This window comes from Eretmochelys imbricata, chromosome 7 (assembly GCF_965152235.1).
Source record: "Eretmochelys imbricata isolate rEreImb1 chromosome 7, rEreImb1.hap1, whole genome shotgun sequence".
Taxonomy (NCBI): Eukaryota; Metazoa; Chordata; order Testudines; family Cheloniidae; genus Eretmochelys; species Eretmochelys imbricata.
This window is the reverse complement of record NC_135578.1, coordinates 9415933-9438920: the sequence shown is the minus strand read 5'-3', so window position 1 is coordinate 9438920 and position 22988 is coordinate 9415933. Positions and strand designations below refer to the sequence as shown.

The 22988-nt window shown below is 45.3% G+C and overlaps 1 protein-coding gene across 3 annotated transcripts in view; it reads right to left on the bottom strand.

Moving 5' to 3' along the window:
• The window catches only part of MITF (melanocyte inducing transcription factor), a 166580-nt gene extending 160988 nt beyond the window's left edge, over positions 1-5592 (bottom strand). For all 3 annotated transcript variants that reach the window (XM_077821303.1, XM_077821304.1, XM_077821309.1), the window contains exon 1: positions 5407-5592. In XM_077821303.1, the coding sequence (XP_077677429.1) occupies positions 5407-5510 (104 nt within the window). In that variant the 5' untranslated portion in view covers positions 5511-5592. The remainder of the gene's footprint in view (positions 1-5406) is intronic.
• Positions 5593-22988: the final 17396 nt, after the last annotated feature.

Genomic DNA, 22988 nt, shown 5'->3' with positions numbered 1-22988 from the left:
TTTAGGCAGAAATGAAAGGCTGACTGGTTGGGTCAGTAGAGGATTTCCCTATCTTTGGGCAGGATTGATTTTGTCCATGTGAGTAAAGACAGGCAGTATTGCTTAGTGGACAGAGCAACAGACTGGGACTCCAGAGACCTGAGTTCTGCTCCTGGCTCTGCCATTGGCCTGCTGGGTGAGCGAGCAAATGACATCCCCCCTCTGTGCCTTGCTTCCACCTTCTGTAAGATGGGCATAATGATCATCTCCTTTGAAATCTACTGATGAAAAGCACTGTTATTATTCTGTTTATGTCTGGAGCTGGAGGGCACAAATGCCATGTACCCCTGACTGAGCTTCCTCTGATCTCACTTGTTGAAGCTCCCAGTGTGCAAGGGGAGCTTCAGATTGCCTACAAGTTCAAAGTGTTCTGTGGCCCTCATGGCTAGTTTAAAAAAACAAACACACACACACACCACAACCCACAGAAGAAATTGAGTCCTGATAGTGGAGATTAGCAAGGAAAGGCAGCATGCCAGCACTGCTCAACCAAGTGGCCATATAGGCCCTTGTTCAACAAACCATCCACTGATGTTCATCATCATCTCATTATCACTCGATTCCTTAAATGCTTTTTGGGGTAAGGTTGTTGAGAAGAGAATGTAACTCCATGAACTTCAGGGCAGTTACTCCCGATTTACACTACTAATATGACCAAGGAAAGAGAATCAGACTCTTGATGTTCTCAGCTGTCCTCGATACCCACCAGTCAGGTTTCAGGCATGGGCGGAGCAGAGAACCAGCAGAGAGTCTCATTGGCTGATCTTCCCCAATTCATGGAAACAGGTCAGTTTCACTGGTTCTATCAGCATCCTTAGTTGCTATCATCCACCAGGTTTTACTAACCTGGCTGTGGCCCCTAGTTGGGCTGGACTGGAAGTCCAGCAGAGACTGGGGTCCCTGCCTCCGCCCAGCCTGCTCTGGGCTCTGCATACTGCAGGAGTCCAGGGCTACACACTGGTGATACAGTGGTGTGTACAAGCTGGGCTAGCTGTGTCAATGTCAACAATATACATTCTCCCCCTGTCAGAAAGATCTCAAGAGGTTTAGGTAATTATTATTCCACCTGAGGGCTCTTTCTTGTTGGAGGGATGTGAGAGAGACACTGCAGGTTTCTATTCTGTCACCCTTGCTGCTCAATATGTACGTGAGGCTGCTGGGGAACACAGTGATGTGGTTCGGACTGCAGAACCACCATTATGATGTAATGACTCGATCTCTGTTTCTTTGGACACGGACAGGGCCCAGTGTTTGCATTCCAGGTGCACGACTCAGAGGAGGAAAGTACTTGTGCTCAGGTGACAACAAGCTATCTGAGGCTCAATCCAGGTACATTGGAAACAATCCTGGATGGTTTCAGGAAGCCACCAAGTATATGGTCATTATTCCTGAGTGGGTTTGCCCACTTAACCCCCACAGAGGTTCACAACATAGGGGTGCATTTAGATCCCAGAGGCCTAAAGCACTTTGTTTATCTGTGCCTGGGGGAGCAAAATGGGGTGGTCATAACCATTCATCTTGATTTAGGAGCTGGACCCTGCTCTCCTTGCTCTGAAGGCCTAACAGACTGGATTACTGGCCACATAATTGCTCAAGAAGACTGATCATACGTAAAGCTACGATTTAGTGACCTGCCCACGACTTTTACTGAAAATACCCATGACTAAATCTTAGCTGGGGGACAAGGAGGGCGCTGCTCTGGCGGATCTGGTGGGGGCGCCGAGGCCAGCCAGCAGCACCAGCCATGCCAAGGGCCACCCACCTGCCACTGCTCCTGCCACCCCGGGACCATTGCTCAGGGGGTCCCAGGGGCCAGCTGCACCAGCTGCTACTTGGGCAATCCTGGGGTAAGCCACACCACCCGCTGCAGAAGTCACAGAAAGCCACAGAATCCATGTTTTCTGTGACATCCATTGTCAGATACGGAGCCCGACTCATAAGAAACACAGTGCCCTGTAGGTTGCACTGGCTTCCAGGTGCAATTTAAGGTGTGAACATTGAACTTTGAAGCCCTATATTGTTTGGGTCCTAGCTACACGAGAAACACTTCTCTCCCCACGCACCACCATTACAGTGGGTCTAAAGTGCTCGCTCAACAGGTATGACTTCACTACACAGTGATCTCTTCGCAGTTGGCTTAGCTCTGCCAAAGTAGCTATGCTATAAAATAACACAAGCTGCACAGAGTGGCTGAGTTAGCAGCTCAGGGTGTTAGGCTAACTCCAGCTTTAGCATGTACCTCTTGACGGGCAAGCCAACTTGAGTTAAAAGGATCACCACACTGAGCTAAGCAGTTTTGCATATGGACAGGGCAACACTTGAGTTATAACTCCAGTTAACTGTAATGAAAACAAGCCCCAAGCATCCCAAGATCTGAAATCCTGGGTGTTAGTGCCAGGGGTTTTTACAGGGCCTTCACTGGTCCAAAAGAGCGTGAATTTTTCTTAAGCCGGCAGGGCACAGTACAATATCTATATACTTAAGACTTTTGTTTGAGGGATGGGGAACTTATTTATAGACTTACTAAAGATGGGAGGACTCTATTTAATATTTGTCGTATGCACCATGCACTATTTTAACTCCATACGTGTGCCCAGGGACACTGGCGTAGGGAGCATACTTAAAAAGTGAAAATAACTAAAACAAGATACGCTATCAAGAAGCTTGGCTATAAATTAGATAGAATGTTTTTGCCATCTGTGTATCAGCGACCAAAATGAGCCACCCATCGTTTCACGGAAACTCATTCATCACCAGCATTACATCCATTGTGAGGAGGATGAAAGGTTTGCTGTTGACAAAGCACCCTGGAAGAAAGTCTGGAGAAGGAAAAAAAGACACCGCTGACAGAGTAAAACATGCAGGGCCCACAAGGCACAGATGACATGCAGGGCCCACAAGGCACAGATGACTTGAAGTGCTAGATGCATTTGCTTTCTTTTTCCAGCAGTTCCCTAGAAGGAGCAAATGCCCTAACACAGTGTAAGAGGAGTAGAAATACGCTGAACAAGCTGGAGCCCGTCTAAACAACACAGCAGATCGAGATGACAATATAGCAGATAACTTTCGTAAACACCACTGCAAGAACTTCATTTAAAACTTGTGAACAGATAGGTCATTCATTGATTTCAAGTAGCATGGGCTTGCTCCAAAATAAAAACAAAACAACAAAAAACCACAAGGCTTGCAACACCTGTTTTAATTTAGCATTGACTGGATCCCAAATTCTGTCCTGCACCTGTTTCCAGTGTAAAAAAAGTGTGAAACAGTGTATTACCGTATAGCCAGTTTGTTCTGACTAGCTAGCATTTATCAAGCTAGCACGATGGCATAGAAATAGACGTTGCAGGTTTTGAAACAGCACAAGCAGCTATTCTCCCTTAGTGTTGTATGTGATCATTTATTTTACCTGACGGAAGTTTTCCCCTCGCTCTTCCACAGACTAATGCAATGTTATGTAGGTGATCCTATCAGAACACTCAAACGATCCAATTTATTCACTTGTTTGGAGCGCCGTCCACCCTGAATGAAAAGGGGCGGATTTCTCTCTCACTTTCTGTCTCCTATACCCTTTATGCACAGTCAAGCTTTAGTCTGGGCCTCTCCAAGAATGACAGCGATATCCTTTGGCCAAGGCTGGATAATGCCCAACAATACCCTTTATATAACACCACACCAGAACTTGGACCCTCCCTCTCCCCTAAACACATGCCAAACAACACTGCTATTATTACAGAAAACACTAACTAAATAGCTGCTTTTATGGTCCCAACAGCATAGGATGTTTCCTTTCAATATATTTTGTTTAACATTTACAAACGGGCTGATTCAGCAATACAGAATACAAACAGCAGCCACATGGCAGCCTGATTATTCCCTCAGTAACATTTTGCAATCAGGGACATGGTTTAAACACCAGCAAACCACCACCACCATCCCATAACAAACAGCCTCCTCAGAGTGTGACACCCCCTGGCTTCACCAGCCCGCCTCGCCCCTAAATTAGCAGGCTGCCGTTTGCAACATTTCCCCTGCTTTGACAGTGTCCCACGCTGGGAGTCAGTGACAGCCTACGCATTCAAGCCCCGAGCTCCCGTGCGCCCAAACGGGGACAGGCCCTGCAGCTTCAGGGCACAAGCAGCACCACAGTGGCACTGCCAGGGGAGGGGCAGCCTTTCCCCATTCCTATCTGGGCCAAGGGGGAGGGGAGGTGTCTCTCCTAGAGGCATGGGAGAAGGGAAAAGAGAAGGGCAGATTAAGGAGAGGAGGAATAAAAGAGGGACAGAGGGAAAGGTAGAAGAGAAGGGGCCTGAGAAAGGGCAGGGTGCAGGAGGAAAGGGGGAATGGAAAGGGGGCAAAAGGAGAAGGGCAGGGGGATGAACACAGGCAGGGAGGAGAGAGAGGGAATGGGGCAAGGGGGAATGGAAAGAGAGCAAAGGAAGAAGGGCAGGGGCAGAGAGAGGGAATGGGGCAAGGGGGAATGGAAAGAGAGCAAAGGAAGAAGGGCAGGGACAGAGAGAGGGAATGGGGCAGGGGAAGAGAGAGAGAGAAGGGAAGATAGAGGGGGAATGGAAAGGGGACAGAGGGAGAAGTGCAGAGAGATGAACACAGGCAGGGAGCAGAGAGAGGGAATGGGGCAGGAGGAGGGGGGGCAGGAGAAGAGAGAGAGAAGGGCAGAAGGGGGAGGGATAGTTGGAAGGGGGAGGGATAGCTCAGTGGTTTGAGCATTGGCCTGCTAAACCCAGGGTTGTGAGTTCAATCCTTGAGGGAACCATTTAGGGATCTGGGGCAAAAATTGGGGATTGGTCCTGCTTTGAGCAGGGGGTTGGACTAGATGACCTCCTGAGGTCCCTTCCAACCCTGATATTCTGTGATAGGAGGGGAATGGGGGGGACACGGGCAGGGGGATGAACAGGAGCAAGGGGAGAAGGGCAGAGAGGAGGAATAGAAAGAAAACAGAGAGGGGGAAAGGGTGGCAGGAGGATGAGCAGAAAGGGAGAATGGGCAGGAGGCAGAGGAGTGAACACGGGCAGGGGGGTGAACACCAGCAAGGGGAGAAGGACAGAGAGGGGAAATGGAAAGGGGGCAGAGGGATGAACATAAGCAGAAGGAGAAGGGCAGAGAGGGGGAAGGGAAAAGGGGCAGAGGGATGAACACGGGCAGAGAGGGGGAATGGAAAGGTGGCAAGGGGATGAACACGGGCAGCGGGAGAAGGGCAGAAAGGGGGAATGGCAAGGGGACAGGGGGATGAACACGGGCAGGTGGGAGAGAGGGGGAATGAAAAGCGGGCAGGGGAAGAAGGGAAGGGGGCAGAGGGAGGGGCACGGCGCTGCCCCGGCAGTGCCCCTCACCCTCACCCTCACCCACCTGCTTTTCAGGGGCTGGCTCTTCAGCTCATAGTAGGTCTTGGGCTCCTCGTGAAACTCCTCGCCGACCTCGAAGTCCGCCACGATCCCCGACTCCGCCTGCATCGTCCCCGGCTCCGGCAGCCAGCGAGCGAGCGAGCGAGCAGCGCAACCTTCCCCCGGCGCTGCCCGGCGGCGCGTGCGAGTGCGCGGCCTGCCCCTGCCGCCGCCGCCGCTCGCCGCCGCCCCCGGCACACGCCCACCCCCCCCGGCCTGGGACTTGTAGTCCGCCAGGGGGCCGGGCTGCCCGCCTCCGCCCGGCCGGCGCGGGGCCCTGCGCACTACAACTCCCGCCAGGCCCGGCAGGAGGAAGCGGCCGGCGGGCGGCCAGCAGGGTGCGGAGCCCTTCGCCCAGCGCCAGGGCTGCCCCCCGCCGCGCCCTCCAGGGCGGTCTCCTCACCCCCGGCTGCACGGTGCCAGCCCCCGCCTCCCAGCCGGGATCCCAGCCAGGGCCGCTGGAGGGCGGCGGCGGCGGGGGGTAATTGGGGCGCCCCCCCTCCAAAAAAACGCCTGTGCGGTCTGTGCAAATCCAGTGACGGGGCGGGCCCCAGAGAGCACGGGGGGCTGGGCCCCCAGTTTCTCTCATCAGGCCCCAGGGTCACCTGTTTCAGTAGCCTAGGCGTTGCCGGCGTTTGGTTTGGGGGGGGGTCCCCCGGAAAAGAGCCATGGGGGTCATTGCTTCACCGGCGGCGACGTGGTGAGGCGGGAGGCGAGGATGCTGCAAAGCCAAACAGGGAGGAGGAGGCCGCAAGGCTTGGGGTCTTGAGTTTCAAGTTGCCCAGGTCGTGGGGCCGGCGCCTGGCCTGTTGACTGCACCTTCTGGTGTGGTGTAGAGGTTACACCCTGGTGGGGTTTTTGGGGGGGGGGTCCTCCTTTAGCCAGGGGGGGTGAAACCACAAATGAGTTCCCTGCCTCATCCCCGGGGGGGAAGCGCCGTTAAAACCTTGATCGGGTGCCATCGCTGCTTCTGGCTCCTAGGCCCGGTGCGCGACAGCCAGGCTAATTCACAAGCGCCGGGGGTTTTTAAACGCTTGTTAAGTGTTTTTTCAAATATTTTATCTGGATTTTTTAGGCAAGGAAGTACCGCATCTCACACTGAGATTATGAAGGGGATAACAAAAATAAAGGCAAAATCCCTGTGTCAGGGGCATACCTGGTTAGCGAGCTTAGCAAGAGTTCTTGACCCCCAGTAAAGCATTGTTTTGCAGTACAATGTGGTTAATGTTCAATTAAGCTCAATGAAACGCTTATTTAGGCTCACATGCAATGCCACCTTAGCACAAGTGTCAACAATTGTAAATGACTAAGGAAAAAAAGCCATTCCAGCGTGTGATGGCTAGCCGCCTGGTTCTGCCCTCCAGCTGAAGTGCATTCAGGGAAGAAATGGAGACTGAGGCAAAGGTACTTTTAACGCTCTTTTATGCTCCCCGTGGCTCAACTATAAGTTGCATTGGGGCTGCCAATGTTCCCCTAGGAGCTGTGGGCAGCCAGGAAGAGTGAGCCCGGTAGCTCTAGCCCCTGCCCAAGGAATCTCCTTGATCAGGCAGACTGGTTTACGGGAGCTGCCTGGTGGATACGTTGGGTTTGTAAGAGCCAAAGTCATAACTGAATGAAGACATAAAACAATAAAGGAAAGCTGGAGGTCTTATTGGAAAACTAAATGGTATGCAGTAACAGATTTTGCCTATAGTGTAGGTCAGGAGTTCTCAACCTATTTCTTTCTGAGCCCCCCCGGACTCCCCTTCCCTCATGCTATAAAAAATCCACAGCCCACCTGTGTCACAACAACTGTTTTCCTGCAGGGCCTGCATTAGAGGGTAGGAAGCAGGGTAATTGCCCAGGGCCCCACACCACAGGGTCACCTTGAAACTAAGTTGCTCAGGATTTGGCTTTCAGCCCGGACAATGGGCTCGGGCTGCGGCTTTCTGCCCTGGGCCTCGGTGAGTCTAACACTGGCCCTGCTCTCTGGTTTATTTTGGTGAACCCTCTGAAACCTGCTTGTGGCCCCACAGGGGTCTCCAGACCCCTGGCTGAGAACAAGGTGTAGGTTATCCCTTCCCAGCAATGTTTGTGGTTGCCAGGATCGGCCTCAGCGGTAGAGTTCATAGGCACTGACGTGGGTGCTCCAGGGCTCGAGCACCCACGGAAAAAAATTAGTGGGTACTTAGCACCCACTGGCACCTCCCGTCCGCCAGAAGCCCTGCCAATCAACTCCTCCCCCTTCCTCCCAGTGCTTCCCACCCACCACAGATCTGCTGTTCCCGCTTCCTCCGTGCTCTGGGGTGTGCTCAACCCCCCTACTCCACCCTAGGCCCCGCCCACACCCCACCCCTTCCTCGAAGCCCCCACCCCTGCCCTGCCTGAGGCCCTGGGAAAGAGGGGGAGGCGCAGGAACAGGGCACACTCGGGAGGGGACGGAACTGGGCAGGAAGAGGCAGGGCAGGGGTGGGGGCTTCGAGGCAGGTGTGGGCGGGGCCTAGGGTGAAGCAGGGGGATTGAGCACCCCCCGGGGCACAGAGGAAGCCGGCACCTGTGGTAGAGTTTACAGAGTTAAGAAATACCTCATAAAAACCAGTATGACATGTCACATACGTTCAGATTTAAACCAAAGCTTGCCATTGTTTTAAAAGCAGTGCTTTAAAATTACATATGCATTTAGGAAATGACTAGGTTTAATTATTTATAGTGGATTTTTCATGCCACATGTTGTTACACTGTCAACCTATTGAAGCCCAGCATAATGACTGATTTTGTTTTATATAACACCATTGGTGTGTGGCCAGTGCTATACATATATGAAGACAAGGTCCCTGCCCCAGAGTTTACAATCTGAATAGACTAGATATTAAGGAGCAGTTTTTTTACAGTGAATGTAATTAACCATTGGAAAAACTTACCTAAGGCTGTGATGGATTCTCCATCACTTGAAGTCTTTAAATCAAGATGTGATGTCTTTCTAAAAGATGTGCTTTAGCTCAGTTAAAAGTGATGGGCTTGCTGTACGGACCACTTGAAGTAACTCTAGAGCTTGTTATGCAGGAGATCAGATTGGTTGATCATAGTGGTCATTCTGACCTTAAAAGGTGTGAATTTAAAATGAGAGTAGGAGAGTGTCTTCAGGAGTGGAAAGCTGGCCAGAAAAATGAACTTTGAGGAGACTCACATTTGAGCCACCTTCAGATCGTGCGGATATTGTGGGCGTCATTTTCCAAATATCTGTTTTAATTTTGTTTTTAAATCACCCTGTGGCTAAAAACAAAGGGGATTGGGTTCCCTTTTTCTATCTTATTCTGAAACATGTTTAATGGAATAGCTTCCCTGAGGCACCCCCCAAGATCATAGAAGTGCTGCGTAGAGGTAGTCTCAGAGCTTCCTGTTGATGTAATCAGTAATGGCTCACGGACAGATCAGTGTTGAGAATGAAGCAGGTTGGCTCCTGGAGGATTAGAAACGGCAGGGTACACCGTTTTCTAAAGCAACACAAATTGGTAGGGGGAAATTGTTTACTAAGGGTCTTACCACACCCTGGCTAAAATTGTCTGGCCACAATCTGTTGCTGTCAAGGTTCTAACCTGGCTTCCCATCACCAGTGTGGTAGGGGTCTTTCTCCTTATAACCATGCTATAGGCACCTGGATTTTTACTACCTCACAGAATTAACTCCACAAAGTGCTTTCATTAAAATACCAGCTAACTCACTGGCTATCAAAGTGGTAGCCTGTGATCCCTCTGAGAGCCCCTACCCATGACCATTAGATTGTAAGCTCTCAGGGGCAGGATCTTTTTGTTCTATGTCTGTATAGGGCCTAGTGCAATTGGGGTCCTGGTTCACAACCTGGACTCCTACACACTACAGTAAATAAAAATAATAATAAAATAGCTAATAATAATAATTTTAAATAATTAGGATTTTCTCCTTCCCACAATCCCTGGCTTTTCCAACCATTAATGATCCCTCACTCCAGCAGAAGATCCCCATGATCTGCACTCTCCCACCTCAGAGTAGTAGGTCTTTTTCAGGAAGGCTGAGAGATTCACTCACTTCTGGTGGCAGGTCCTATTTGGGGAGCTAAGGTAAAGCCACAAGACTCGCTCCTCTCTGTGGCTGGGGAAATCTTGCCTCATTTCCAGAGGACCGTGCTGCTGCAACTCTTTCATCAATCACAGCAGCACTCTGGAGCTACTCGGGAGTGCTTCTGCTGAGACTGAACTATGCTGAAATAGCAAAGCCCAATAGAAACCTTCCTATCACTGAGCTTAGTGGATCTGCTTCTGAAGAGGAAGGGAAGTGAAATGAAGTTTGGGGTATACATAACCTTTTCCTAATCTCACAAGTAGGTCAGGTTCAGTCTGAGACCTGGGTGAAGATCAAGGCTGATTCAGACCTCTGGGAAGCATGGCTGAGTGGTTAAAGCACAAGGTGTAGTCAGGATCTGGGTTCACTGTGAAACCTTGGGTGGATAAGTAACCTCACTCCTGTTTTTCATGTTTTTCTCCTCTGTAACAAAGGGCTCATGGCATTTACCTACTTCACAGGGCTCTTAGAATAGAAGGCATTCTATTCATCATCATCATCACTCTCATAACCATATTAGTAGTTGGGGCACCATAACTGATGAGCAATCAACTAAATGTTACCACCCCTGATGACTGTGTGTCAGTGCTTGAGTCTCCGCAAAGTCCATTCCTGTCCACTCTTTTATGTTATCAATCCATCTTTTCTTCTGTCTACCTCTTCTTCTCTTCCCCTATATTGACCCTTGGAGGATGATCTTGGATAGGCCAGATGATCTTGTTACATGGTCACTTGTCACTTCAGCTTGCACTTCTTCACAGTCATCAGTGGGTCTTCATATGACCCAGCGCATTGGGTGAAGATGTTATGGACCTCTTCATTAGTGATGTGGTCGAAGTAGGAGGTGCCCAGGATTTTACGGAAGTATCTCAACTCTACTACCTGTATTTTCCGTTCAAGTTCTGCCGTAAGGGTCCATGTCTCGCACACATACAAAAAAATGGAGATGACTAGTTTGTGCAGTAGTTTCCATTTGGATTCGAGGAAGATATTCTTCTTCTTCCAAATTGGCTTTAGCTTTGCCACTGTTGCTGTTGTTTGTGCAGTTCTTGCCAGAATTTCTGCCTTTGATCCTTCATCAGTGATGATTGCCCCCAAATAGTTGAACTGTTTCACTGTCTCCAACTCTTGTCCACTGACAGTGATATGTGAGCTGATCCCGTCATGTTTATTTATCATCAGCTTGGTTTTCTCTGCACTTATTTCCAAGCCATATTTTGCAGATGTTTCATCCAGTCATTTCACAAGGTTGATCTTCGCTACCTGCCAGACCATCAATGTCATCAGCAAACCGAAGATTTGAGATTGTCCCCCCCCGCAGTGCTGAGTGTGCATATGTGATCTTCTAGGGCATTAGTCATTATTCACTCCAAGTAGATGTTGAACAGTGTGGGCAGAAGAAGGCAGCCTTGCTGGACTCCAACAGTGGTGCGAAACCATTCTCTTATTGTGACATTGACAAGAACTGCACTGCTGGTCTTCGCATACGGTTGTTCAATGGTAAGAATAAATTTATGACCAACATTGTACTTCTTCATGGTTTCCCAGAGAGCTTCATGCCATACTCTGTCAAACACCTTCTTGAAGTCAACAAAGACGTGGTAGATGTCCTGCTGGTGTTATAAGTACTTCTCACATCGAACACGAAGGTTGAAAATCGGTTCTGTGGTATTTTTTCCAGCACGAAAGCCAGCCTGTTCTTCAGTGATGATATTCTCTGCTTGTGGCTTCAGTCTGTTCAATATGACTTTCAATATCACTTTGCTGGAATGGCTAATTAAGCTTATGGTCCGATAATTTTGACACAATTCAGGTTGCCTTTCTTTGATTAGTGACTGTGTCCTCGTGGAGGGCCACTCACTGGTTTGCCAGATCTTGTTGCAGATCTTGGTGAGTACATTTATTACTGTTTCTCCTCCGAATTTAATCAGTTCGGCTGGGATGTTGTCAATACCTGTAGCCTTTCCGTTCTTGAGTGATTTCACAGCTGTCTCCACTTCTTCACACAGTATTGGAAAGTCATCCTCCTCTGTTGAATCTGGGCTGTCTAAGACACTAGACACTGTCTAGGACCTCCATTTGTCTGGTGGTTGTATAGATCTGAGCAGTAGTTTGTCCACCTGTTGATGATGTCCCTTTCTTCTGTAACACTGTTCCCTTCTTTGACTTGAATTGCATTAGCTTTGGTCCGTCTTTCCTTCATCAGATCTTTTACAGTCTGGAAGGCTCATTTGCTATTTTTATTGTTGATACATTTCAATTTTAGAGCATTGTTTTTGATCCATATTTCCTTGGCCACCTTCATTCCTTTCTTGATCTTTCTGCCAGTCGCTCTGTATTTATCAGCTCCCTCAGTGCTGTTCTTGTCTCGCCTGAGTTCTCTTCGAATGTCACACATTTGTAGTATTTCATTTGTGACCCAAGGTTTTGTCTTCTTATGGTGTTTCCCAAGGATGTCCATTGCTGCCTCATTCATTACAGCGTTGAAATTGTTGGTTATTGTTGTTTCTCTGTCTTCCTCTAGAACAAGCAGCAGGGCAAATTTTCTACCGATCGTTGCTTGGAATGACTCTGCAATGCTTCGGTCTCTAAGTCTTTCTATGTCAAACTTGGTTCTCGTGAACTTTGGCCTGACGATTTTCCTTAGCCACAGCCAAAAGTTTAGCATCACAAGGTCATGATCACTTCCAATATCAGCACCTGGGAAGCTCCTTGTTTTAGCTCTATTGATCCCAGAACTAAATCAGTTTTGCACCATGATGTAGTTGATCTGACTGTGATGTAGACCATTAAGTGCATGCCACGTTGATTGTCTGGATGCTTTATGTGCTCCTAGTGTGTCTGCAATAACCAAATTGTTATAGCTGGCAAACTCCAAAAGTCTCAGTCCTCTCTCATTGGTTACCGCATTACAGAAAGGGCTACAATAATCTCACCAATCTGCCTGTGCATCAGTACCCACTTCAACATTCCAGTATCCCTGCACAATCAGGATATTTTTCTTGTGTCCCTTATCAATGATGTCTTGGAGCTGATTATACAAATCTTCAATTTGCTCATCGTCGTAGTCTGTTTTAGGGGCGTAGACTTGTACCACTGTGATATTAAACGGTACTGCTTTTAGGTGGATGGAAAAAAGCCTGCTGGATATTGGGCGGCATCCAAATACTAAATTCTTGATATCTTTATACAGAAGGAATCCTACGCTGTTGACATGTTTGTCCTCTCCACTGTAATAGAGTACATGGCCTTCTTCCGTTAGTGCCTCTCCAAAGTTCTTCCATATGACTTCAGAGATTCCTAGGAGGTGCCAGGTGTATTGTTCCATTTCGTATGTGAGTTCTTTCAACCTCCCTATTTGTCTCACTGTCCTTACATTCCATGTAGCTATGGTGATGTTATCTCTTCCACAGATCCTCTTCGTTGGGGTTACACCAGTAGTATACTTGTCGCGTCTGCCCCGGTGGGAGATGGATGGCGCGGTCATTATTAACCCGGGCTGCGACCAATCCGGTATAGACATGGTTGACTTGCTCATCATACGGTGCGTCTTGGGAAAATTTCTAACCTGGTGGAGCCCATCCATCTCCAGGCAGCCCCCTTTTAGTTGCCTCTTCTGATATGCAGGAGGAGCAGTGGGCCTATTCTGTCCCCGGACCCACAGGGGGGTCCTGCAATAGAAGGCATTCTATACATACAAGATGTTATTATTGGTCTCAGTTTTTTACAAGTGTTTGGGCCATGGACCTCTTTGATTCTGGGACTGACTGGGGTCCTGTTTAGCTCCTAGCGATTAGTTAGAGCAGCTTCAGGGCTGTTCTCAGTGATGCCCTGCAGTGGTCCCAATTAGCTATTCTGGCAGCTAGAAATAGCCGGAAAATGGAGACTCCGTGGCCACATGCCCTACACCAGGAGCTGCAAGGGGCATTGGCGTAGAAGATACTACATAGGCTCTGTGCCTACAATTTTCAAAACTTTTTCACTTAAAAGCCCAAGATCCCATTGATTTCCTATGTTCTTCTGAACACTTGACCTAAGGCAGTTAGAGATTCCCTTACACTGCTGACCAGTTCTACTGGGTTTGCAGCCCCTTTGAGATTGATGCTGTGGCCATAACAGCATGAAGAATCCACCCTTTTGCTCATTTAAGCCAATGAGAGTTTTGTCTGAGTGAGACCAAGTAAGGACTTCAGGACTAGGCCCTTAAGTATGATTATTGTTATTTATTTATGTATTTATTTTATTTTGCCTGAACCTATCCCTCAGTGGTGATTTAAACAGAAAAGGCACTTAATTAATGTATCATTTCAATTGATTGGAAGACTTTCCTGCTGGAAGCAATCCTATATTAGTGGGCTGGTGGCCTACATTGATTTAACACTGGGATCCCTAATGGTGCTTTTGGCAAAAGAACACAAAAAATCCCAACAAATAAAACTTAACCTACTCTTGAACCACTTGTAATATTCACCACCTGAGTCACCCAGAGATTGACGGTTCGTTTTATCAACTGTTTCTAATTCACTGGTTCTCCATGGGACAAGAGGCTCCATACCAATGGACATGGTAGAGAAAAAATCATGACTCATCATAATGCCAGAGGAAGCGTATTCTTGCATTTTCGGGTGTACAAACAGGACGTTCTCCTCTGCCACTTATAATACATGGTTTTGATTTTACCTTCAAACGTGTGGCAATTTTTCATTGCACCTGGATAATCAGGAATCTTTGTGCTGTTTTGCTGAGTCACGTTCTCTTCGTATAGCAGATGTTATTTGTTTTATAGTTCCCTGGCAGTTAGCTTTTCAGGGGGAAGGCACCATGCTTCTACTGTATCAGGGCGGGATAATTACACTTGAGCATACCACTGAACAAACAAGATTCCTGGAGGTGAATTATACTATGAAAACACTGCAGTTAGATCACCATAAAATACAGAGAATTATTTTTAACAATACGTAAATAGTAGGTGGCAATACAGACGTAAAGAATTCTCTATCCACATATTATTTGGATTTACTTATAACAATCTAATGCTTAGTGCTTATTAGCCATAGATCTCAAAATGCGTTATGAAGATAACTAAGAATTATTGCCCCCCACTGGACAGATAGAGGAACAAGGGGTATATTTGATTTGCCCAAGGTCAAGCAGTAAATCAGTGCCAGAGCTAGGAATAAAACACTGATCTCTTGATGCTTAATGCAGAGTTTGCACTGTGGGCCGATCCTGTAAACACTTAAGCATGTGTGCCATTTTAATCGCATGAAGTCAATGGGTATGCTCCTAAATTACTAACATGCTTAACTGTTTGCAGGCTTGGGGTAAAGTATGTTACAAAGATTAATTCTCACAGTGGTCTGTGAAGCAGTTTCCTGATGGGGAAACCGAGACAGAAGTGCATTGAATTGGCCAAAGCCATTAAAGGGAGCCAGTGTCACAGGCAGCATGAAGAACTGTGGCATTCCTAGCTCCTAGTTCAATGGTCAACCCACTAGACCATGTCATTCTCCAGTGGTCCAGGGAAGGTGGGGACGACTGCTGCATGAATAAATACAAGCATCTTCGAGTAGAGTGACCAGATGTCCTGATTTATAGGGACAGTCCTGATTTTGGGGGCTTTTTCTTATATAGGCACCTATTACCCCTCACCCCCGTCCCGATTTTTCACACTTACTATGTGGTCACCCTATCTTCAAGGCTGTTGTGGCATTAGACTATTATCTGAAATGCAGCAGTGCCTAAAACCCCAGTTTAGGGATCAGGACCCCATTGTGCTAGGTGCCCCCCCCCCGCCCCGCAAAGAAAGTCCCCGCCCCAAAGATCTTACTAATCTAACTATTAGACAAGAGGCAAGTGGAAAGAAACAGATGGATTGGGGAGCACAAAGGAATGATGAGACAACATTGCTCAGCATGATAGATAGTGGTATCAACACACCGTTGTCAAGTTTTTTGTAGGAATTATATTAATCCTGCATAATATACAGGGAATGTCATATGTGAAAATATAGATCTTTGCAGCCGCTCCTGCCGCCATGTTGCACAAAAAGGCTATAGGCTAGCAGAAGCCAGGATTAATTCTTTATTTACTTATATATCCCCCTGAGCAGATTCATGCACAGGAGTGAGCAAATTGTTTGCTTTTGTACTGGCTGAGATCTGCCTCAGATACACTATTGATTTAAAACAAGTACTGTAGAACCTCGGAGTTATGAACACCTCAGGACTGGAGGTTGTTTATAACTCTGAAACGTTTGTAACTCTGAACAAAACATTATGGTGGTTCTTTCAAAAGAGTACAACTGAAGATTGTCTTCACAACAGCTTTGCAGAAAAAAAATGCTGCTTTTAACCATCTTAATTTAAATGAAACAAGCACAGAAATAGTTTCTTTACCTTGTCAAAAAAATTTAAAACTTTCCCCTATTTTTTGGTAGTTTACATTTAACACTGTACCATATTGTGTTTGCTTTATTTATTTGTCTCTGATGATGATGATTGCATACTTCCAGTTCCAAATGAGGTGTGTAGTTGATTGCAGCTCATAGCTCTGAGGTTCTACTGTAATAACCAGAGTAATATAAACAGCTATATTCTGACTATAACAAAAAAAAAAAAGAGAGAGCGAGAGCGAGAAGCTTTAAGTTTGTTCCCTGCCCTTCCCATAAAGGAAGAGGATCCCAGCTAGATCCTGGTGAGGGTTTTGGAGACAGGGTCCCAGTATAAAAAGATGATCCCGATATGGAAAATATCAAGAGCCTCTGCCTGTAGGCCATTATCCGAGGAGAAGAGACTTCTGCAGGCTATAAAACACAGATAGCCATACAACTCTGCCATAACAATTTTTATCCTATTTATTGCTCTCACTTGATTTCAAACCAGTCTAATTAAACTGGTGCAAATGTCTAGCGTAAAGCCTCTTAAACCAGTTTAACCCTTTCTTAAATTGGTTTATCTTAAATTGGTAAATTGCTGTGCCAGCTAGACCAAGTTAAGCAAGGGTTAAACAGGGTTAAGTGTGTCTATACTATGTGTTTGCACCAGCTTATGTAGATTGAATTTAGATAAGAAAATAGCCACAATCTTGCCAATTTTAAATTCATTTTGTTAAACTGGTACGAGTAGTATAGGTGAGAGGCCTTCATAAGCTGTAATAACTCCAAGTAACAAGCTCTAGGAGCAAAGTGCACAGAGGAATGAAGACTTGACTCAGTGTTTCCAATGACAGAGCTGATTGGCCTGCTGCTTTATAGCCACATGCCAACAGCAGCCAGCTGACTCAGGTGTAGCCCAATCACCCTTTGGAGTTCTTTTCTCAAACGATTTATTCTTAGCTTTCATGATAAACTGTGTCATTTTAACATCAACAACACTTAGGTCTAAATCTGTACCTGAAAATCTGTTTGCAGAAGGTGAGACCTGCTCCAGAACAGTTTTGGATGAAGAACCAAGGATGTTTTCAGTGAAATCTTTGAAAAGACTTCTACTTAGAAGCAGTTCTTTGGATAGATTGTATATGCCCTGTGCATCATCCCTTGTGTTTCATTACTGGTGATAGTCATAGAAAAACAGCATCTTTGTTTATTTAAGTGTTCAAAATAATAAACAACAATATTATTTGGATTGCAGCCCTACAGTGTTCAGTCAGGGATCAGGTCCCCACTGAGCATTGTGCAATGACCTGTACATGCACAGATTAAAGATGGACCCTTCCCAAAACTCTAAAGCCCAGATCCGCAAAGCTATTTAGGCACCTACATCCCATTGAAATCAGTGGGAACTAGATGCCGAAATAGCTTTGAGGATCAAGATCCTCATTGCCCACTTAAAATCATAACCCTGTTTATTATTCCCTTTTCAGCGTCTCCACAGCAACTCATTGTGATGTCACAACCCAGGGAGTTGGCCTTGAGATGAGAGAGAAGCAGCCAGGGCAGCAGAAATCCTAAACTGACACAATCCCTTTTTAATGTAACAATCTGTACGTTTGGGTATTTTTTTAAAGCAGCAAATGAGACCCAGAGAAAGAGGCTAGTCGCATTTTACATTCACGTTGCATGAGTGTAAATGAGTACACAATGGGCAAGGCCATGGCCCAAGATTTATAAGTGGAATCGTCTATACAGAGAATTATTTTCAAAATTCTTCGCAAAGGGTCAGGGAGTGTTTTTACTCAGAATACATTTCTAGGTCAGGTAAATTTCCAGTTTTAACACATTTTTTACTCTTCTCTCAGTGGGCTGTTGTTTGATCTGACAAGAGGTGATTGAAGGCTGTGGTAATTCTCTCTATCTACCTGGAATGAAATATTTACAAGAATTTTGTTTCTAAGACAAGAGGATTTGACAGGAAGAAAAAAAAAAAACCAATGAGAGTCGTATAGGCTACTTGAAATACCAGAGGTGGGTTTGTGTCAGCCCCACAGCAATTTGTAAAGGAGGGCACAAGTTTCACAAGCCAGAGATACATTTTAAGATCCAGCTGTGCGGTACCGGTTAGGTCAGTTGGAATACAAGTGGGAGAATTCACACTGCCATGAATAATGAACACTCCTTTTCCCAGTCTAAACTCCAGTGATGGGTTTGAATGTTCAGTACAAAAACGTGCCTGCAAAACACCTGTCAACAGCTAGGCAGCTGGTGCACCTAGACCACAGCCTATCACTGGTATTGTCCCATTGTTTCCTTGAACTCCCCTGTCTGTCTGTATCCATCTGCTTTCTCTTGTCTTATACTTAGATTGTAAGCTCTTTGTGGCAGGGACTGTCTTTATGTTCTGTATTTGTAGAACATAAAGACAGGGTCTTGGACCACGACTTGGGCTACTGCAAAACAAATAACAAATAAAAATAATAACAGTACTCAGTTGTGTCTTAGTTAGACATTGAACTGAACCAAAAGCCTGGACTTCAACAGACCTGAATGCTGGAGCTGTATTCAAAATCCAAGCCTGGGTTCAAATTTAATAAATGACCCGTCTGTCCTCAGAATTCTCTGAACCCAACTCCCTGGTCTGAATCCTCTGAGCTTTGAGCTGTATAAACTCTGAGTTTGAATTCTGTGGTTTGAACCCTAATTTTCACAGTATTTGCTACAGGGCCCTTGAGTGTGCTGAGAATAAGGCTGCTGCTTCCTATCCTGTCATCTTACTAACCACTACTATGTAAAGAGAAAAGGAATACTTGTGGCACCTTAGAGACTAACCAATTTATTTGAGCATAAGCTTGCATCCGATGAAGTGAGCTGTAGCTCACGAAAGCTCATGCTCAAATAAATTGGTTAGTCTCTAAGGTGCCACAAGTACTCCTTTTCTTTTTGCAAATACAGACTAACACAGCTGTTACTCTGAAACCTGTATTATGTAAAGGTCTCTACAAACCTTTGAAGATTGTTAATATGAACTTGAAGTGTAACAGGTGGCCTGATGACCAGTTATTCTCAGGTCAGCAACTATCTACAGTACTGCTTGCTTAGGTTATTGGATTTTCTTTGGCAGTATTATAATAAGCTCTGATACGAAGGCTTCTTTTTGCATGCTAAAGAATAGCACATCATAGACAAGATTTTAAACTGCTGAATGAATACAGTATATAAGTGCACATGTGACTTAACGTTCCACACCCCTCTTGATGAGACAGCATGTGAAAATGAGACAGTCAAAATGCTTGGAATGGCCTGGATTGTTTGATTTGGTAGCTTGTTTGGGTATGTTGGATAACATGAATTATCTTCCTCTTTGAGGAGCTACAGGAGTGAAGAAAGCAAGTTTTGGAGTTTATGCACCATTAACGTGGCAGGACAGGATAAAAGAGTAAACTGTGTATGAGTGCTAGAGACCACAGAAAATATACAACAGCCATTTCCATAATAAGACATTGAATCCAGATGCAACCTTTTTCCTCCTTCTTCCCACCCCTGTGTTTTCTTTTTACCAGCTGGTTACAGTGTGAAACAGGACTGCAAATTAATTGCCTAGGCTCCCCATCCCAATGTGCACACTGTGTGTAACTGACTTAGTGGTTACTCCTTTATGAGGCTGTTGAAGAGGTCCTGGAGAGATTATGTCAAACTTTAGACCAGTAGAAAATAAAATAAATTCTATGCACGATCCATACTTAGCAAAATCTGCTGTAGCTGGCACTTCTTGGTATTCAGAAAACAATGTAGGTATCGCATCTGTGTTCTTAATATTGTCATTGACTTGTAGCAAAAACTCTTCATAAGACACGCAGCAAATAATCAGAACTTTTCACTCTATTCCTCCCTGGGCCCTTCACAGAGGAAAAGTGTTGGCAACATCACTTTTCTCCCTGAAAATGATAAACACACACACACACAAACCCACAATGGTATTTTCCTTTAAAAATGTAGTTACAGTCAGAAAACTTAACTATGTAAAAATGGCACCTTTCTTAGTATAGTGGAGTATATATGCTTATTAGTTATTTCTATTACTGTAGCGCCTAGGGCCATTAATGATGAGTGAGCAGAATTATTTTCTGGCTCCTGCATCACCAACAAAAGTAATCAACAAAGCTGATTACGAATTTTTCATTAATAACCATGTCATAAGGAGGCACCGCATTGGTGGAGTTCAGATCCTAGAACACCTTAGTGGAGCTGACAGAAAAAATAAATCTCTCAATACATGTGACATGGAAATCACTGAATGAAAACAATCACGGAAGCCCACAATATTATTCTTATCGGCCCCAAATGAGCAGCCCATCCCTACTCAGCCAAACATTTAAGCACCTGGTTAACTTTCAGCATGTGCTTATGTCCCATTGATTTCAGCAGTTTTAATGAACTTTACAGTTAAACACTTGCTCAAATGCTTTACTGAATGGGAGCCATAGGGCCAGTCCTGCTCCCTTTTAAGTCAGTGAGGTTTTTGCCAGAATTTCACTCATAGTCCTATGCTGACTATAAATTCACTTTAAACCTGACTAAAGAGCCCCAGGGAGATTCTTTCTGAGATCATTGCAAACTGCGAACACTGGAAAGCTTGTGCAGCACTTATTAAAGAAATAGTTTGTTCTTGAGTCTTAGTATCTGGGTTTTTTTAAAAGGCAGTCGGGACACAACAAAACCACTGCATTTCCTCTTTATGCTGAATTTTTGATCAGGAGGCTTGCAGTCCTCATTGCCAGATATTGCCCTGTTTAAATACAATTCATGTGACACGAGTTGACGCCAGCAGCTTGTTCTGCAATGTCACTCTATAGGAAGGTGAACTTGAGTGATTCCATCTGCAGTTAATCAGGGCAAATCGCATAGGATCAAATACACCCACTAGACCGGGGTAGTCAATAGGTGGACCACGGTTCAAATCCAGAACACCAGACACTTTTGAATGGACTCCAAAATCTTTTTATTTCTGTATTATTTATTAATTATTATTATTATTATGTTATAATTGTTTGTTTTTTTAATTATTTTCTCTGGAGTCTGGACCTTGACTGTACCATGACCAAGAAATTTGGACCTTGACAAAAAATAATTGACTACCCCTGCCCCAGAGTCTGAATTTTAGAGACGGTATTTCAACTTTATTTTTAAATGTCTTATAACTTGCATATCACTTTAAACTACCAAACATTAAGCTGTTTCAGCAGAACTATCACATCTCACTAAATATCACCCCTACCACCTTCACCACGTATCCCTTACATTGATGCACCATTCTTGCGATGGCATTATTTGGATAAATTAAAGTGCTTTTTAGTAATAACCAGATAGTAGAAAAAAGACAACTATAATTTTCTTCCCCTAAAATCTGGAGTGGATTTTTATAAGCAATTGCATTATAATAGTAAACAAACACATGTTAAATGTAAGTGCTTGGATGTTTTATTTATATTCTATCCTACATGCAGTCATTTAAGACATATTAGTCTCTTTCACAGACAATAGTATACTGTACCCATTTCACTGTTCATTGACTTCCTCAAATCCCCATATAGCTGTGGTACAAGAACACAGAAGCGAGGAAATTCACAGTCAATTTTACTTGCTTGGACTTCAGCCCATATGGTATGTAAGATCACATGCTATTCAGAGACATCTCTGGACAAAGCACTGGGAGGGGAGGGAAGTGTGTTTTATGTTAGGTTGAACCTGTAATGCCTTGTCCATATTATAGAGTCCTGAAAACTATGCAGATATTGCTGTTCGTTTTCTTCTTGTCCTTTACTTTGTTATTTATGTAAAGATAACTTAAAATTCTACTTGAAAAATATTCAAACAAGTGTTTCCTGTTGGATCCAGTTGGCTACTAGGTTTTGGAATGGGTCTATCAATCTACCAGTTCCAGGGGCTACTGTTTCTGAAGCCCACTATCTCTCCAATACTAACGCAACACAGAACAGACCAGGTGAAGAATTCTGATGGGGTCAATAGGAATTTCCACTAGGGAACCTAAAGAACATTCTGACATATACTGTAAATGGGCCAAGCCTGCTAGCCCACCAATAGCTGTTCATGGTGCCTCGTTGAAGATCTGAGTGCATTCCTAAGTCAGGCAGGTAGATGAGGCCAATTCACCTCGGCTGGAAAAGGGAGGGTGAAATGTAAGACACAGGAGTGTTGTATGTAAGACACAGGAGAGAACTGTCCCACTGTACTCAGCACTAGTGAGGCCCCAGCTGGGGCACTGCATCCAATTCTGAGCACCACAATTTAGGAAGGATATGGACAAATTGGAAAGAGTCCAGAGAAGAGCAACAAAAATGATCAAAGGTTTAGAAAACCTGATCTATGAGGAAAGGTTGAAAAATCTGGGCATGTTTAGGCTTGAGAAAAGAAGACTGAGGGGTGACCTGATAACAGCCTTCCAATATGTTAAGGGCTGTTATGAAGAAGACTGTGATCAGTTGTTCTTCATGTCCACTAAAGGCAGGACAAGAAGTGATGGGCTTAATCTGCTGCAAGGGCAATTTAAGATAGACATTAGGAAAAACTTTCTATCAGGTTAGCTAAGCTCTGGAAGAGGCTTCCCAAGATGGTCATGGTGTCGCCATCACTGGAAGCTTTTAAAAACAAGTTGGACAAACACCTGTCAGGGATGGTCTAAGTTTACTTAGTCCTGCCACAGCACAGGGGCCTGGACTTGATGGCTTTTCAAGGTCTCTTCCAGCCCTACATTTCTATGATTCTATAACACTTGTAGCTTCTGGTCCCTAAAAACTTGCATGAGACTGCTTTATATTCTTAGACAGTGGGGGAGATGTTTCTCTCTAGCATCAATGGACTTTCCATGGGTGGAGTCATAGCCAATCTCTGTATACCTGCAGCAGTGGGGCTCACAAGTGTGACTTCTTGGGGCTCACTGTAGAAGCTTCCACCAAGGACAGGATGAACAGTCAGTGAACGTGGGAAGAATTTTAAAATGGGACCCAAACTAAAGGTACTGGGACCTCACTGGTTCATACCACTATTTCAAGACCAGCAAAGGGAATTAAAACACT